This window comes from Rhineura floridana, chromosome 3, assembly GCF_030035675.1.
Source record: "Rhineura floridana isolate rRhiFlo1 chromosome 3, rRhiFlo1.hap2, whole genome shotgun sequence".
Taxonomy (NCBI): Eukaryota; Metazoa; Chordata; class Lepidosauria; order Squamata; family Rhineuridae; genus Rhineura; species Rhineura floridana.
Window position 1 is genome coordinate 212,861,000 of NC_084482.1, and position 19,179 is coordinate 212,880,178.

The window sequence follows — 19,179 nt, forward strand, 5'->3', positions numbered from 1 at the left end:
ACAAGAATTCAAGGAGCATATATTGCTTGACACTTTTAAGGCCAAGAATAAAAAGTCATTTAAATACATTCGGATGTCTGCAGGAAAAGGAGCTTGCAAAGAAGGTGAATGAACTCTTTCTATCTGTCTTCACTGTGGAAGATATAGGGGAGATACCCATGGCTTGAAATGGCATTTTTCAGGAAAGGAGCCTGAATAGCAGGGAGAAGAGATTAGCTCTAGGCCAGGGGTTCTCAAACTTTCTACACACTTCCACCCAGGGTCCACTAGAGGTGGAGGAAAACGGTTGAGGCCCACCACTCACAAAATGTTGGTGCAGGGGCAGAGTCTGTCACAAAATGCTGGCAGATGCAGGCAGAACTTGGCATAATCAGCTGACAATGATTGGTATCAATTTTTTCTACTGATGAAACTGCTGCATGCTTTGCCACAGCATTTTCCTTGTTGGAAGGAGTTCCATAGCTCAGCTTTCCTCAAGGTAAGAGCAGACATTTTGTTCTGGAGGTATTGTGACTAGGGATGGAAAGATCTCTCCGTTTCGGTTCTCTCAGTTCCTCACTTTTCTAATGTTAAATTCAGTTCTCTACATTTCTGCAGCCATCTGCAAACTCTTTTTTAAAAAAATCCTCATGAAAATTCTCCACCATTTTAGTGGGAATTTCTCCAAATAAATACATTTTTGGAGGCAGTTTTGACAAACAGGGCTGGCTCCAGACATGCTGGGGCCCTTGGGTACCAGCTTGCCCCAGGCCCTGGAGCGCGCACGCACACACATGCACACGCCCACCTACTGCAGCCACAAAAAACAGGAGAAACTGGAAGGTGGAGCCAGCAAACGGGCCGGCAGAAGAAGCACCCTTCCAGCTGCTGCGGATCGCAGAAAAGGAGTGCTACTCCTCCCCCACCCTATCAAGGGGCCTCTCAGGGGCCCCTGTGGCTCCAGGGGCCCTTGGCCAGGGCCCAACCTGGCCACCCTTTGGGACCGGCCCTGTTCACAAAGGTACACATTTTTGCAAGGCATTTTTCATCACTTCATGCTTTTTTGCATGTTATTTTCAGTCATGTATCCATTTTTATGCACACTTTCCCCTAATATATGCATTTTTATAAATATTGTTTAGTTGGTGAACAGCATAATAAATGCGATTTTCAGAGGATGACTGTGTTTCAGTTCTCGTATTGTTTTGGAAAGTGTGAATTTGATAAATTCTGCTTGAAAGGCAAACTGAATCAAAATTCTCACCCATCCCTAATTGTGACTCACACTTCCCATTGTTGGCAGATTCTGCTTTGTCTTCTTGCTTCTTCATTTAATTGCATGTATATCCTTTCAATCATTTGATTGCCTGCTTCTCTGGAGTCCATTTGCAGGCAGTCTCGAGGGCTCCTTTGGAAACCAAATGGGGGGATGTTTAAAACATTACAAGTAGCAGATTTTGTATCGCAATCACTTACTGGTGGAAGGCCTATACTTCACCGTTTCTGTATGACCTCTCTCTCGTTCTCTCTCTAAGTTCAGAATTTTTCAATGTCCAAACTGATCCAAGAGGGAGAAATTCTGAAGCATCCTCTTTCAAAAGTGGTGAAGGGAAAAGGGTACAAGATCAATAACAAGTATGACATGGAACACAAGCCCAGGCCGGTGCAAGAAATCATCCGGGATGCAACAGCACAGGTGGGGAAGAAAGTAGTCATTAACCTGTTGAACTACAACTGTGAGCACTTTGCTACTTAAGTTCGCTATGGCAAGGCAATGAGTGATCAGGTGTGTAAGTAAATCCTCTTCCTGTGGTAACAACTGCAATTACACTTAAATATTAGACAGGCTGTTATCTTTTTGGCACCTATTGAAGACCTTCCTCTTTCAACAAGTCTTTTAGGTAGAGACGTTATCCCAGGCTGCGTCTGTATTGGATTGTCTTTTAATATGCTTTTAAACCTCTCTCTTTTTAAAATGTTTTTAAATATTTTTTAAAAGATGTATTTAAAGTTTTTTAGAAAATGTTTTTAAAGATATTTTGTTTTGCTGTACTTTAAAGTTTGTTTTTATGATGTTTTAAAGTGTTTTTAGTGCCTTTGTTTGCTGCCCTGAGCTCCTGCTCAGAGGAAGGGTGGGATATAAATCAAATAATAAATGAATGAATGAATAAATAAATTATTGAAACTGCATATAGGGTGCCGGTGCCAGAAAAAATTAGGGAGGCAACACTTAGATGAGGATCATTTATATGTTTTTGCCTGAATCTAAGTGGCTAGCCCTCAAGGTTGTGGGAATAAAACAAATTTCTGGGTAGTACATTGATGAAGGCTTCCAAATCAGAACACAGAGATATAAAATAAGCAGGGTGCCAGTCACAGACTTGAGTTCAAAATTTCCAAATGTATGAGAAGATACAATATGGACAATAAAAACCCGAGTTACAGGTTTCAAAATTCACAGAGGACTAAAGTTTTGCATCCCTTTGTCAATGACATTGTTCAGACTCCTCAGACAGCTTTGGTTTGTGAACCAAAATCTGTTCTTTAAAATGTCGGATCCTGAAACTCAGATGTGGAAAAGGTGGAGGAGTTGTTGTTTTACCTTTGAAGTTTTGGGAGCTTTTTAAAAATTGCAACCTCCCCACCCCCAAATGAAACTAAAATTAATTTCAAATCTGTTGTGAGACAATGAAAAATCAGCTCCCTCTGTGCATAAAGCAGAACTTTCCTTTTTTTTGCAGGCAAAAGCTGGCATTGCCCAACGTAGATCCCACCCTGCATCTCAAGTTGCAGCAAAATCCCGAGCAGGATTTTGATTTACATCAGAATTTCAAATGGCAGCGGAATCTGCATCAGCACCTCAGTTGGCATCTGCTTCTCTGCATTAGCTAAGCTCTGCCCATCAGAAGTTTTCAGCTTCAACATAAAGAGTCCATATGACTTTGGACTGACTATCCTATTGGGCTTCCTAAGTATAGATCCCTAAATTTTTTTTAAAAAATGGTGGAACTGTTAACTAAACGCTTTGGGTGCAGGGAATAAGCTCTTGGCAACCTTGCCCGCCTTCAGTCAGCCGGCTTGGATGTTTATTTTTTAGCCAGTTTCCTGTTTCTTCCCCTGCTCTCTGCCAGCCGTCACTCAGGCTGCAGGAAAAGGTGCTCTTGGCTTATATAACTCTCTAGTGTGGCTCTGTTTGGAACACTATGCTCAACCCCCATCTCATGGGGCGGGATGAATGGGGAACCTTTTTTTCAGACCGAGGGCCACATCCCCCCGTGGTCAACGTTTCAGAGGCCGCATGCCAGTGGTGGGCGAGGCCGGAGGCAAAAGGGGATGGAGCAATGGATGTGGCTCTTATACCCAGAATACTTTCCATCCTTGCAAAAGTCAGAGTTTTCTCTGCTATGCGCCCATCACTGCGAAACCAGCCTTTTAGCCTTCATCCAATTTTGTAGGGGAAAGGCCTACCTCTGGTGCAGTTTTCATTGTGCATCTTGCACATAAGTTGACCTGCAGGGTAGTCTTTTTAGGACATTGACACTAATGGTCACCTGTATAATGTCCCCAATTTCAGCCAGTTTCCACTCACTGTTTTCCTTCTGTAACCGAAAAACCATCTGGGGGATAAAATGTCCCAGTAATGCATTGGGGTGTATTTTAGTGCCCCAGCTACTGTTAGCGGATTGGGGTAGTGAAAACACCCCATTGTTTTTTTCACAGGAAAATGATCAGGGACAGGTCAACAAAGAACACGGGAGTCAAATGCACAGAAACACTGTATCTCATATGAATAATTTTTTTTCTGGCTCTGGGTGTTTGGGGATTGGGTGTTGTCAAGTGTTCATCCCCCCCTGCACGTACTGCATATGGAGAGAGCAGCCATGGTCAACCAGGATGCATGACACTTTTGCTCACTTTGCATCAGTCCTGCTGGGTGAGGCTGCTTTGAACCTTTGTGTGCATTTTTACTGTCTCCAGCAAGAAGAATGTGAATTCTGATAAGAGTCCTAGTAAACCACTTTGTAAAGACATAAAAGTTAAAGTGTAACATATTTTTGCCAGCCGCTGCAGTGTTGAATTGTGTCTAAGGTGCCTGCTTGGAAAATCACTGATGCAGGGGCCTCAGTTACTCTTCTTCCCCCCCCCCCAAAAAAACAGATTATTATGGTAATTCATAATTATATATTATGAAGGTCTGACCCCGTGATGATGAAATTAATGAGAAATACACTGGATAAGTCCAGCCTTCTTATCCAGTTGCTGATCAGTATAAAAAGTATATTCAAATTATGTTGAGTTAATTGTTCTGGGGTGGGGAATTGCCTTTGGATTACTTTTTCTACTTTCTTGCTGCTGTCTGCTCTGCCCTGCTTTTGCAAGGTTTGCCCAAGCTAAAGGCTTCAGGCTTATCCACTCGTGGGTAGCATACGACTTTCTATAATCTAGCGTTCTAGGAAACATCAAGCCAATAGACAGATAGTTGGGCTGGAGGGAGTTAGGAGGAAAATATATGATTTATCTCAAATGTTTGCTTTGTCAGTGCTATTTTTAATCATCTTGACAATGCTACTAGTCCACATTTTATTTTATTGCTGGTTCATTTCATCAATTGCTGATTAGCGTATGCCAATATATACCACATTGCTCTAAGATAATTTCTAAGTTCCTCATTCAAGAAGCCTCTTAAATAGAGACCTTATCCCAGTCTTTGTTGGAATTGTTCTTTAAGATATTTTTAAAAATGTTTTTAAGTTGTTTTGATTTTAAGATGTTGTAGTTGATGTTAATTATGGAATTCCCTTAATTGTTTCCACTTATGGAATTGTTTTCACAGAATTGTTTTAATTTTTGTACTGTTGGTTTATTTATTACTGTATATATGCACCCCATTCTTCAGCTGTCGTGTCCTGGCTGAGGGCCTCTTCTTAGGATGGGTGGGTAGCACTCCTGCGATCCACGGCAGCGTCGGCTCCCAGCCCTGCCACGGATCACGGAGAGGGAGCTCCTGGGCAGCCCCCCTACAACCACGCAGGCCCACGACACCCGCCTGCATGCCCCACCTTCCTCTCCCTTGTGGCGAATGCTGGCTGCGCTGCTCACACATGCCTGCCATCAACCAAGATGGCAGCTGAGGTTCCCTGAAGGGGCTGATGGCCACAGCTTGGAAGATTACTTTAAAAAAGTAATAAATTACAGATACAGTTACATGGCCAAAAAAAAGTAGTAATTACCGTTACAATTACAATTGCTCTGGAATTTGAGAAAAAGTAATCACTTCAATTACATTTAGGGTTGCCAGGTCAGAAGCATCCCAAAACCTAGTGATGTCAGGGGGTGCGCCCAAGTGATGTCACAGGAGTGGGCCTGAGTGACATCATGGGGTGGGTCCTAGTGAAGTCACGGGGTGGCCCCTAGTGTAGTCATTAAGCAAGATACATTAAGCATTAATCACAGTTGCTTGGAGCATACAATTAAAAAAAATTCTCTGATTGGAAATTAAGATAGAAATCTTAGCTAAAAGATGGAGCCTGGGTAAGGAACATTTAATATAGCCTACTTGCTTTCGGCAAGATGGGTTTAAGTGCCTTCAGGCCAGACCAGTCACCAGAAGGCCACTGTAGGAAGAAGGGAGCCTAGTGTTGTGGAGATGTTGGATGGGAGCATTCGGAAGTACAGATGGATGCCCCTGAAGGCTTCAATTCTAAACACACTTACTAAGGGACTAAGCCCCATAGAACTCAACAGGATTTACTTCTGAGTAGATAGAGTTTGGATTGTGCTGTTGGTAAAGCTTGACTAAGGATCCTCTGCAGACATCCATATCCAAGCAGGGTTGGCAACCCCCTGCCTGGAATGCCCTGCCCTTATCTTTTAACGTGGCTGTTCCAAGCTGCTTTACAGATTTGACCCTTCACTTCAGAAAGAGGTCTGAGAAATGAGTGAAAGAAGATTCTCTACACTTCCCTGAGGGCTGCTGTAAACTCACATTGACAGCCAACCCAATTCCAGTGAGTAATAACTGACAGACAGAAAACACAGGCAGCAGCTTGGGAACATCAGTTGCAGCCACACTTCCGAATATGTGAATTCTCTTTTACCACTATTGGGCAAGAAACAAACTGCCATGCAACCAACAAGGTGCATCATCAATGGGTTTTAGGGGTTGAGTTGAGCGCATGCAACCACTGCTGTTGCTTCTATGGATGTAAGGGAGTGAGGTTAAAGGTAAATGAAATGCAAACAGAAAATGAAAAACAAAAGACAGTGATGATTTCCTGAATTATTTATTTATTATTTATTTATTTTATTTCATTTTTAAACCGCCCATAGCGAATAGCTCTCTGGGCGGTGTACAAAAGATTAAAAGTACAGAAATACAAAATATCACAATAAATAAACTGAAACAAAGAGATTTAAAATTGTCACATTAAACGCTTTAAAATGCCTGGGAGCATAGCCAGGTCTTAACCTGGCGCCGAAAAGATAGAAGCGTCGGCGCCAGGCGTATTTCTTCGGGGAGGCTATTCCACAATGCAATAGCATACCAACCACACCAAGATTCCTATGAGTAAGGCAGACAACTCAGCAGGATTCATAACCTGGGGGTAGTCCGGGGGTGCTCCTGGATCCATCTTTGTCGCTAGAGACCCAGGTGACCTCAGTGGCTAGGAGTGCCTTTTACCAGCTTCGGCTGGTGAGACAGCTGCGGCCGTATCTGGACCGGGATAGCCTGACCACTGTTGTCCACACACTGGTAACCTCTAGGTTGGATTACTGTAATGCGCTCTATGTGGGGCTGCCCTTGAGGTTGGTCTGGAAGCTGCAGCTGGTGCAAATGCGGCAGTGAGACTGCTCACTGGGGCAGGGTATCGCCAACATGTCACCCTGCTGCTCAAAGAATTGCATTGGCTGCCCATTTGCTACCGGGCCAAGTTCAAGGTTCTAGTTTTGGTGTGAGGAGGATGAGGATGTACTGCCTTCACGTCGATTCCAATTTATGGCTACCCTATGAATAGCGTTTTCATGAGGCTGAGAGGCAGTGACTGGCCCAAGGTCACCCAGTGAGCTTCATGGCTGGGTGGGGACTCGAACCCTGGTCTCCCAGGTCTTAGTCCAGCACCTTAACCACTACACCACACTGGCTCAGTTTTGGTGTACAAAGCCCTATATAGCTTGGAACCAGATTACCTGAAAGACCGTCTTACCCCTTATATACCCAGTCGATCACTGCGCTCTGCAGGTGAGGGCCTTCTGCAGATACCATCTTATCAGGAGGTTCGTTCTGTACAATATAGGAAATGGACCTTTAGTGTGGTGGCACCTACCTTGTGGAATTCCCTCCCATTAAATATTAGGCAGGCGCCATCTCTGTTATATTTTTGGCACCTTTGGAAGACTTTCCTCTTTCAACAAGACTTTTAAGTTGAGACCTATCCCAGTGTGCGTCTGTGTTGGAATTGCTATTTAATAGGGTTTTTTTTTTAACAATATGTTTTTAACCCTTTTTAAAAATGTTTTTAAAGCTTTTTTAAAAAATGTTTTTAACGTTTTGTTTTAATGTATTTTAAAGTCTGTTTTTATGGTGTTTTAAAGTGTTTTGAGCGCTTTTGTTTCCTGCCCTGGGCTCCTGCTGGGAGGAAGGATGGGATATAAATCAAATAATAAATAAATAAATAATACCTCTGCTCTGAAATCTGCATTGGTTGCTGATTTGCTACCAGGCCAAGTTCAAGCTGTGCCACATAGTACTTGTTCTGTTCTTGTAAGCAATCAGTCCTGTATTGTGGCAGCACCTACACTTTGGAACTCCTTGCCTATTGACATTAGGCAGATGCCTCTTTTCAGCACCTGCTAAAATCATTTTTGTTTAGGAAAGCCTATCCAGGCATGTATTGTGTTTTTAAATCTATTTTTAACTCATTGTTGGTTTTATTATTTTGAATGTTTTTAAATACATGTCTTTAAGTGTTGTTGCCAATAATTGTATTGTTTTAATTATTTCTGTAAACCGCTTTGAGATGTTTTATAATAAAGTGGTATATAACAGTTCTAGATAAAATACATATGTTATGTTATGTTATGTTATGTTACGTCTTATTTCTAGGCCGCCTTTCGGCCAAATAGGCCCCCAAGGCAGCTTACACACAAATAAAAATACAAATTGCAAATAAAAACAATACAATCTACAAAAAAAAAAATCAAACTAACAAAGTCCTAACATCTCTAAAAAAGCAGGAGCAGCAAACCAAAAGCATTAATCTTCCTGGTAAAGGGCAGTCCCCAGAAAAATGTCACTAAGAGCAGGGGTGGGGGGCAAAGCAGGTGGAAAAGCATGCCCCTTGATGGTCCCAGCACAGTCCCATCCCTGCAGCAGCATGTCTCAGTCTGCAGCTCTTCCTGATAAGGCCCAGGCAGAGGGGTGGGGCAAGGCAGATGGAAATGCTTGCCCCTTGATGGTCCCAGCAGTCTCACCCCAGCAGCAGCACGTCCCAGCTTGCAGCTCCTCCTGATAAGGCCCAGGCAGAGGGGTGGGGCAAGACAGATAGAAATGCTTGCCCCTTGATGGTCCCAGCACAGTCTCATCCCTGCAGCAGCACGTCTCAGTCTGCAGCTCTTCCTGATAAGGCCCTTGGGTCTTATATACATTTATATAATACATTTTGGAGTCACTGTGGCCCTTGGGTCTCTTTCCTCTTTTACGAACGAAGGAATCTGCCTTATACTGACTCAGGCCATTTCGTACCATCTAGCTCAGTACTGATGACATGAACTAGCATTGGCTCTCCAGGATTCCAGGCAATAGTCTTTTCCAGAAATTGAATTCTGGACCTTTGCATGCAAAGCATATGCCCAGTCACTGAGCTACAACCCTTCTTCAGTTTAAAAAAGTATCTTTTAAAATTATTCTTTTCAATTCACTCTTGAATGCACATCATACCTTAGGGTAGATCCACACCATTCATTTAAAGCACATTAAACACCCATGAAGCACATGAATCCCACCACAGAATCATGGAAACTGCAGTTTGTTAAGGATGGTGAGAACTATAACTGTGAGGGAAAAATTTCACTTCCCAGGATTCTTTAGGGGAAGTCATGCACTTTAAATGCAAGTTGGATGTCTTTAAATGTATTGTGTGGATCTACTTAATAAATTTTGCCTGCATGTAAATTGTTTTAATTAATTTTTCAGAATGGAAATGAGCTGTAAAGTGTAGTGGGTGACCATGGGCTACTCACCATCTCAGGGCCTATCTGCACTTCAGGATGAAAGCAATGGAGAACCATGACCACCCCAAGGAAGAAGGGCAAACTTAAAATGTAGAGGAAGTATTGTACAACCATAGTGTGAAATCAGATACTTATTGGGACACAGTATGAAGAAATATTTATATAAGCACATGACTATCAAATATGTTTATTATTTGAAAATGGCCTGCCTTCAAGTCAATCCTGACTTATGGCAACCCTATGCATAGGGTTTTCAAGGTAAGCGGTATGCGGGGGGGTGTTACCATTGCCTCCGTCTGAGGCAGAGAGACAGTGACTGGCCCAAGGTCACCCAGTGAGCGTCATGGCTGTGTGGGGATTCAAACCCTGGTTTCCCAAGTCATAGTCCAGCACTTTAACCACTACACCACACTGGCTCTTTACACAACCTGTACAGATATTTATAGTGCAATCTTATGTTTGTTTGCTCAACAGCAAGTCCCAATGTATTCAATGGGCCTTACTCAACCAGAGAAATATCCAGAGAAGTGATAAGGAACTTGTTCTTTCAACAAGCCTTTTAAGTTGAGACCTTATCCCAGTCTGTGTTGGAATAGCTTTTTAATATGTTTAAAAACCTTTTCTTTTTTTAAAAAAGGTTTCTAAAGCTTTTTAAAAATGTTTTTAAAGTTGTTTTGTTTTAATATATTTTAAAGTCTGTTCTTATGATTTTAAAAGTGTTTTTAGTGCTTTTGTTTGCCGCCCTGGGCTCCTACTGGGAGGAAGGGCAGGATATAAATAAAATAATAATAAATAAATAAACAAATAAACTTCATTCACCCAAAATTCAGAATCGTGCCACTTTAAGCTGTTTTGCAACTGTTTATACTTGTTGTATGGTTATTGGATTTTAAAGGGATTTATTTCTTATTGTGAGCTGCCTTGGTTTCCAGTCAGCAACCCCACCTCACAGGGCTGTTGGAAAGACTCCATACATGCACACAGACACTTGCAGGAGTAAAAATAATAGCTTATTGTCAAACCAGTTGGTCATTGCTGAACATTTTTTTTAAAAAAACAGTATTAGTTTCCTACATAATAAAAACTAAGTAAGCCCTGCCTAACTGCTTTAAAAATAGGATTGGAGGAGGAGAGAAAGATTTACAACACAAACACAATACTTTGCTATGTTTACTCAAAAGTCCCATTAATTTACAGCAAAATCCTAACCATGTCTACTCAAAAGTAAATCCTATTGAATTCAATAAGGTTTACTCCAGGTACAAGCGATTAGCATTGCTTTACTTCTGCAAAAGCAAGTATTGGATTAAACACTTTCATATTGCGAAGGTTTTCAAAGCACTGCCCTCTTCAACAGCCATGGGTCTGACTCTTGCACACAAGGAAAAAACACTGAAAGCCTTACACTTACTTACTCAAATTGAAAATCTCATAACCATTTTCTGACACTGCATGAAGTCTAGGCACTGCCTGGGTCAACTAATCACAACCCTGGCTTTGAGGGGGGAAACCCCAAGTACCCTGTCCCCTAAGCAATTTGGGCCCCTGAAAATTTATTAAGGAAAAATGGATTTCTTTCCCCTTATTCACATACAGCAGGAATTTAAAGCAAAGCCTGTGTGTAGAGAAAAGCGGAGAGGTCAAGCTTACCTCTCTGCAAGATTCCTAAGCACCATTCTGTGCCAAGGAGGGCTAGAAGCGTGACGGAACATCATTAATTTAGTATTGTTAAGCCATCTGTCAGTTAATATGCTTATATTATTAGATCTTGGAAAATTGGGCTTTTGATTTCCTAAGAAAGCAAAAGGCTTCAGCTAAAAGAAATCTTTATAATGGAAAATCTAGGTAGAAATTCTAGCTTGATACTGATTTTTTATAATGGCATGATGTATTTCATAAAATCATTAAGTGTGTTCTTGAGGTAAGGGGTATTTTGAGATGGGCTGCCTTTCTTCGTTTCTCTGTGTTTTATGGAGAAGTGGCTGGCTCAGATTTACCCTTTTCCCTTTTCTGTGTTCCCTAATCATGCTTTATATTATGTTCTTTATGTGGCTTTTGATTATAGTATGGTGATAAAAAATTAATCTTTCTTTATAGCAAGGTAATAAGAGGAATTCTCACATGGAATTTCCAGTCACTCTATGTGAACCAAAAATTGGCCCTGCATCGTGGTATTGTCTAGAGGAACATGCTGTTATGTCCTAGAGATACTGTAGTGTCCTGTGGATGTTCCTTCCCAGCTTGGCTGATCAGAAAACTATGATGGGAATGAAATGCATAGTACAGAATCATCAGTAATATATGACAGTTGAATAGTGGTCATATCAGCAAAAGGAGACAGGCTGACATCAGTGAACACAATGGGAGATGGGAGGTATGAAAATACATGTATTCATTTTAATAAAGTTATCTGGTTGGCTGGAAATATTTGAAGAGGGAAGAAACTGTTATGTCACAAGGGGAAGAACTTGGAGGATTGGTTAAATTATTGTCACATGCTGAAATTGTACTTATAAAAGGAATTTGCACATAGTGCCTCTTTACAGTCCCTCTCAGATTTCTGATGGGCTGTCCCTGCATATGCTTGTACCAGAAATAAAGGCCTACCTTTTTGCTTTAAGCCTGTGTTTTCAATTTACTTAAGAGACCCCCAGCAAAGAACCCACAGGAGAAATACAAAATTCTCCAACAGCTTCACTTATTGGCTTGGCTACAATCCTGAAAGGGCGGGGTTAAAGTCACAACAGATCTGTTAAACAGATTTAACAGTCGTGGGGGGCAGCTGACGTTTTGGTGTATATCTTGGGAACCAGACCACCTAGAAATTTAATGCTTTTTTAATTGAAGCTGAGAGTCCCCGGAGACCCGGAGGGGACCCCCAAAAGCCAGACTATCCAGCCCAAAACCAGACACCTGGTAACATAAGAACATAAGAAGAGCCTGCTGGATCAGGCCAGTGGCCCATCTAGTCCAGCATCCTCTTCTCACAGCGGCCAACCAGGTGCCTGGGGGAAGCCCGCAAGCAGGACCTGAGTGCAAGAACACTCTCCCCTCCTGAGGCTTCCGGCAACTGGTTTTCAACCCTAATTACATTTCAGTTCCTTTTTTTAAAAAAAACTACTACGAGGTAGCCAAAAAAAACATTAAAAATAAACACACACATACAAAGGTAGTAGAATCATCTTTTATCCATAAGAGCAATGGTGGTCTCTCCGCTGCCCTGCCACCAACTAAGAGACACTCACCCAAGCATTTTCCCCTGAGATGCAAACAAGTTAAAATACTACAAATGCAGCACAGTAGCCAGAGTGGGTGGTGGAGGCCACTTTGTGTGACAAGTGCAAACACACATATGTTGTCATCTTTCACCTCCACAGTTCTTTATCTCCATTCTGCTGCTGCCTTCTTCTCCTCTATCCATGTACTGGCCCTCCAGCTCCTTTTCCCCTCCACTCCATTCTTCACCACCACCATCCATTTTTTAAAACAATTGTTTTCTCCACTCTACTCTGTCTCACTCTCCACCTCCTTCCTCGTCGCCTCCTACCCACCCACGGAGCATGAGGGAAGAGCGACACTGCACACAAGCCCAGTTTGAGGCACATGATTTTCATCCAGAAATCAGAAGAGCAGAAGACTTCCCCTGTTGCCCCCCCATGTAATGCCCAAAAGTAATGCTGGAAACATTACAATTTACTCGACGAAAGTAATAAAATTACTTCTAGTTCTATTACAATCAAAATGTAAAGGAATTACCCACTCGTTCCTCAAAAAAGCAATGAATTACAAGTAATTCTTTGCTTGTAACTAATTATTTCCAAACTTTGCTGATGCCCCTGCCGCCATCTGCTCAGAGGCAACAGGAGAAAAATGCGGGGCTTTGGCACAGCTGGGATTGGGAACAAGCAGACTTGCACGCTCTCTCATGTGGCTCACAGGCTTCCCATTGGGGCATCTGACTGGGCGCTGTGAGATGCTGATGGAATGCTTTAAAAGAAATGGGGGTGCCACAGCATCCGATTGTACTGATGTGCAACCTATACTCTGCACAAGAGGCTACTGTAAGGACAGAATATGGAGAAACCAATTGGTTCCCCATCGGAAAAGGTATGAGACAGGGGTGTATTTTATCACCCTATTCATTTAATCTGTACGCAGAACATATTATACGGAAAGCGGGATTGGACCAAGATGAAGGAGGTGTGAAAATTGGAGGGAGAAACATCAATAATTTAAGATATGCAGACAATACCATACTATTAGCAGAAACAGTAATGATTTGAAACGAATGCTGATGAAAGTTCAAGGGGAAAGCACAAAAGCAGGACTACAGCTGAACATCAAAAAGCCTAAAGTAATGACAACAGATTTATGTAGCTTTAAAGGTGACAATGAGGACATTAAACTTGTCAAGGATTATCAATACCTCGGCACAGTCATTAACCAAAATGGAGGCAATAGTCAAGAAATCAGAAGAAGGCTAGGACTGGGGAGGGCACCCATGAGAGAACTAGAAAAGGTCCTCAAAGGCAAAGATGTATCACTGAACACCAAAGTCAGGATCATTCAGACCATGGTATTCCTGATCTCTATGAATGGATGTGAAAGTTGGACAGTGAACAAAGTGGATAAGAGAAAAATCAACTCATTTGAAATGTCGTGCTGGAGGAGAGCTATGTGCATGCCATGGACTGTGAAAAAGGCAAATAATTGGGTGTTAGAACAAATTAAACCAGAACTGTCACTAGAAGCTAAAATGGTGAAACTGTGGTTATCATTCTTTTGTACACATCATTCACTAGAAAAGACAATAATGCTGGGAAAAACAGAAGGGAGTAGAAAAAGAGGAAGGCCAAGCAAGAGATGGATTGATTCCATCAAGGAAGCCACAGACCTGAACTTACAAGATCTGAGCAGGGTAGTTCATGACAGATGCTCTTGGAGGTCACTGTTTCATGGGGTCGGCATAAGTCGTAATCGACTTGAAGGCACATAACAACAACAACGACATCATTGAGACTTAAGACAGTAAAATTTAAAAAAGTTTATTTATAGGAATACATAGTAGATAGGAAAGGCATACCTAGTTCTAACTAACTAAGTTGTAGGCGCAATGCCCACCCAGATGTGAGAGTTGCCCTCATGGCTCAGGAGAGAGCGCAAAGACAACTGTGTCTCCTTCTCTCTCTAGGGCAGTTGAAGAAGAGAAGAAAGGGTGAAAGGGCGGAAGGAGGAGGGGCAAATAAGCTTCCCTAAGACATATCAGTCTAAGGACGAAGGAAGTCAGGGCATCACAGGTAAAGGTAGTCAAGCCTAGCCATCTGGAGGACCCAAACTCTATCTCCCTTCTGGAACATAAACAAAAGAACAAAACAGGAGTTGCTCTTGCCCCACTTCCAACATATATAAATTCATATCTATTATCTAGAATGCTGATTTATCAATGACACTATTGAAAATAAATACATGTTTGAAAGCTGTCATTTTCTAGAAGAAACATCAGGATTGTCTCTTTATGGTGGCACTCAAGCGCACACTCAGCTTCTGCTGAGAAACGTGTTTCTTCTTCCTCCTCATTTTCTTCTTCCTGACATCTTATTTTTCTGCTTCCCTCCCTCCTCCTCCTCCATCTCCCACCAGTTTCCCCTCCCGTTGCTCTTTCCCAACATGAGACGTCTCTTCCTGCACTTCCTTTCTGGAGCAGATTTAGGCCCTGCTTTTCAACTACAGTCCTCAAAGTGTCTCGCAGCACATATAAAAACACAACAGATGCGCCACGCAGCACACGCTTCACCCGAAAGCAAGCAGGCCGCCTAGAGCTGAAGGAAATCACATCTGAAGCTCTTGGAGGTAGAGGGAGACAGTTCAGCCGCAAGAGACACAGGTTCCCCTTTCTCTCTCGCTCCAGGACTGCCCTGCCCACCACTTCTCCAGCAAGATATTCCTGTCACCCCTGGAAACAAGTAGTCTCTCCTCACAACAGCCCTGTGAGGTAGGTTAGGCTAAGGGACAGTGATATACCCGGGGTCATCCAATGAGCTTCATGGGCGAGTGGGGATTTGAACCAGGGTCTCCCCCCCCCCCAGTCCTAGTCGACACTTTCCAAATGACTACACCACCCTGTCGTAGGCCTGGCCTCACCAATAAGGAAACCAGATGCAGGAAAGAGCGTCCTACCCCTTCCCACACAACTCACTGGGTGACCCAGGAATTAGAGAGGAAGAAGGAAAGTGGCAGCAAGCCCCACTAAGCTCTCTGCAGTCTGAAGGGATCCCAAGTATAGAGTGGTCCCAGGCAGTGCAGTGGGATTGAGGACATCCCCACAGGGGACAGTAGAATTTGTGATGCAGAAAGACTCACTTCTTGTGCTGGGGAAGAGACCTACCAGCCCAGAGGTGCACAGAAAGCATCAGTCACACTGCAGAGAGAAAAAACAGGTTGAGGCTGGAGTGAAGCCAAGAAGATGGTTCCATGTCTGGAGCGGGGATCTCCCCCCGAGGAGAAGGTGCATATGGAGCCATTTCAGGAGAGGGACCTGCGGGCAGGCAAGCGTCCAGGGAACCAAATGCATGAGATGGAAGCAGTGGAACCTCCTCCCATCTCGGCTGCATCATTCAGCAGCTGCAGGAGAAGGGCATCATGACTTTCTCCAGCAGTGTGTTAGGTCCAAACCCAACACGCAAGTCGCCCTGTCAACCCCAACTCGCTTATTACACCCGGGAAGAGTGCGGAGTTGAGTGCAAATGAACCCACTATCAGAGATCAAGTAACACGAGACAAAAACCTTTGCAAAGGGGACCCAATACTTACAAGCCGAAGCAGGTCAGCATGGGAACCTCGTTTATTGGTGTTTAAGGGTTTATATAGGCTTACCCCGAAGTTTACAATATCGGGCTCACGTCATAAAATACAAAAGAAGCAAATGCTAAACATTATAGCTTTGGGGTATATGCAAGGAGGTGAAGGGGTACAGGGGGAAGGACAAAAGTGGAAACATCAAGACTATCTCTCAGACTCTGTGTCTACATACTTCGCAAGTTCTTGAGATAAGCGCTTTGCATGAACCGACAAAGAGAAGAGTAAAGGGGTGGCCGGCTGCAACCGGGTGCCCCATGAGTAGGAGACAGACATGAAAATTACTACGCTTGCATATCAAAGGGTTTCACAAGTGAAGGTCTGTGGGGCAGCGGAACAACTTATAACACTTCTATGCAAGGCACATTTATAACAATAAACAAGGTCATAGGCATGGATGTGATATAAGAAACACATAATAGTGAAGTTTCCAGCTCAAACCGGCTTTTATTATTCGAGCCACTGGAATGTAGGTAAGGGTCAGGTCACCAGGAAATAAACCTTTCTTGATATCAAAAGTCAGTCAGGGGTCACTTTGAATCTAATCTGGCACTGTTCACATTTATATGGACAGGGTATAAAGCAAACTATAATGTTTAAGGCAATTCTTAAATTTTAACCCAACAAGTGCATTAGACCACCAGCAAACTACAGGATTATGGATGTGAAAAAGTGCTCAAAGTGGATTCACAGTGCTATGTGAGCCTCTTCTTAACACAAGTCTGCCCTTGGTTCAAACCCCCAAACCTCCCCTCTTGCAAACTCTTCTTTGTAAGGGACTTCAGCAGAAGGATTCATGGAGGGGGAGGGGAAGGAGTGGTTTCCTCCAACGTAGTGACTAGGGGCTGGGATCTCCCCCTCAAGGCCTTGGCCTCCCTCCCTCCCCCCAGATGACACCCCTTCCTCTCCTCTGCCACACACCACGTTTGGTCTGCTGGTAGCCTCCCACTGCCTTCCACTAACGGAAGCCATTTTGTGCAGGTGTTGCTGTGGAGGAGAACAAGATGCCAAACAGTGTTTTCCTGCTTGGAGGCCACAGAAACATCCTGTCATGCAGTTTTGAAGGTAATTCAATATTTTGGTCTGTATTTTCGCATCATAAAGATGACTGCATATTTGCACAGGTCCTAACAGCAGCCTGGGGCATTGCCCCACAAACTAGAGCCATGTCCTCTTCCCCACCCTCATCTTGACCGTGTGGAGGAATTCACTCTGAGGCAAAGTTGCAAGGAAGCAGATCTCAAGTTTATTAAACAGACCGCGCTAGAGAGTAAGAGCAGAAACCTGGAAATCTGCTGCAGACTCTGACTCTCAACAGATCTTGAGCTGACATTTTATAGTCTTTCAGTAACAGAACTTAAAGAGACTTACCTTCATACATTTGGTACAAGCCTATAGGTAAAGCAAAAACAAAGGGATTGCTTTGATCATCAGTCTCTTATCAGCAGATTACTATGGCAACCCTGTTAGGGCGTCAGTGTCACCTGGCAGAGGTTGCACCCAAGAAGTTTATACTTCAAGGGGAAAGGAAATAGCAGGGACATGTTAACTCCGTTAATTGTGCTGTTTGCTTATTTTCCCAGGCTTTGCAGTTTTATTGGTCTCCTCCTATATCCACAAACACTCTGACCTATATATATTCACAAACAGAACCAAAGATTTAGGAACCCATAATCCTCTGCTTCCATAGCTGAATCTTCTTCCTCTAAGATCCCACTGTGGGGCCTTCATAAGAACTGATGTTGGATCAGGCCGGGGAGGGTGAATTCAGGGGAGATTTGGAAGGTGGATTTAACTTAGGGCAGAGACTTGACAATATGCTGACTCGTGTGAGGTTGGCCCTCAAAGGGAAATGGGAGGCAACTCCAATGGTGATGGATGGGTGTCTGCGGAAAAACCCTCTTTGTTTAAACTGTACTTTAATGGGTCTTGTGTAATGCATTCTGTCACTTGGATTGTAATGTCTTTGATTGGTCAGGTGGAAGTTGGTTCAACTGTCACTGGGGGACTTCAACTGACAGCTGAGGAGGGGCTAGAGATGGAACTATCCAGTATGCAAAAGGAGAATAGAAGGCAGGCACCTCCCGATTGGTGGTTCCAAGTTTAGAATTCTTAGTTGGACAGTGTGATTGGCTGGGGTTGGATTAGAGGGGCCAGGTGCGTGAGCCGGGTGCTAGTCCATCAGGGGAAGTTTGTGTCTGTGTTGGGTGGGGTTTGTGGTAGACAGCCAGCAGAGGATCGAGGAAGAAGAAAGAAGACCCACAACCTTTGGGTCCCCGGAAGTTGCCGGACTACAATTCCCATCAGCCCCAGCCAGCACGGCCAGTGGTCAAGAATTATGGGAGCAGTAGCCCAGCAACATCTGGAGACCCAAAGGCCAGGAAAGGCTGCCCTCAGAAGAAGGCTTGGTGGCCAAAGTCTGCCTGAGTAGCCAAATCACTTGGCTGGGGCTGAAGAGAGGAGGGGAGAGCCTGCCTCCAGTGCTGAGGGAGGAGGCGCAAGACCCAGTTTGGGATGCGAAACTCTGGGGTCTGGTAGGAGAGCCAGCAGGAGACTCCAGGTCAAGGCAGCAAAAACTGCCCTGCCCTTCAAAACAGAGGCGGCAAGAAAAGTCATCCAAAAGGGCTCGACGGGGATGGAGTAAACACAAGGGCAACCTGGCAAAAGTTTTAATAGGGTAACTAACTGTTTCCTCAAAGCTGTCTCAATTTACCAACAGTAGCGTAAAAGAAGCTGTTGGTATTTGAAGAGACAGTGCTGCATTAAAGTAGCCACATAAGCTTGTGCTGTACATGTGCTTGTGCCAAATAAATGCTTTGATCTTTGTTAAATGTGGTACCCGTGTGCCATGCCTGTATCCCACAGTCACCAGGGTTACCGGTGAGAGAAGGGTTCAAAGGGCGTAAGTGATATTAAATGGTGCCAACAGTGTGGGTTTAGGAAAACACTTATTGGAGTGAAAGTGGGTTTTGTTAGTCCCTCAAAGGGAAATAGGGGGCAGCTCCAATGGAGATGGATGGGGGACTCAGCCTGATCTTCCCCCGCCCCCAGACTCTCGCCCTTTCGTAGCACCCCTGTTGGAGCCCAGGAGAGACGAGTGGGGATTTGAACTCA

The 19,179-nt window shown here is 43.6% G+C and overlaps 2 protein-coding genes across 9 annotated transcripts in view; one reads left to right on the top strand and one right to left on the bottom strand.

The window, feature by feature from the left end:
* The window catches only part of LOC133381507 (uncharacterized), a 35,756-nt gene extending 31,252 nt beyond the window's left edge, over window positions 1–4,504 (top strand). For 7 of the 8 annotated variants that reach the window (XM_061620686.1, XM_061620691.1, XM_061620687.1 and 4 more), the window contains 2 exons: window positions 1,515–1,675; window positions 2,721–4,504. In XM_061620686.1, the coding sequence (XP_061476670.1) occupies window positions 1,515–1,675; window positions 2,721–2,795 (236 nt within the window). In that variant the 3' untranslated portion in view covers window positions 2,796–4,504. The remainder of the gene's footprint in view (window positions 1–1,514; window positions 1,676–2,720) is intronic. The other variant, XR_009761682.1, reaches the window with a different exon arrangement.
* Window positions 1–19,179, bottom strand: part of LOC133378952 (antigen peptide transporter 2-like) — a 99,893-nt gene that overhangs the window by 46,838 nt on the left and 33,876 nt on the right. The window lies entirely within an intron of this gene.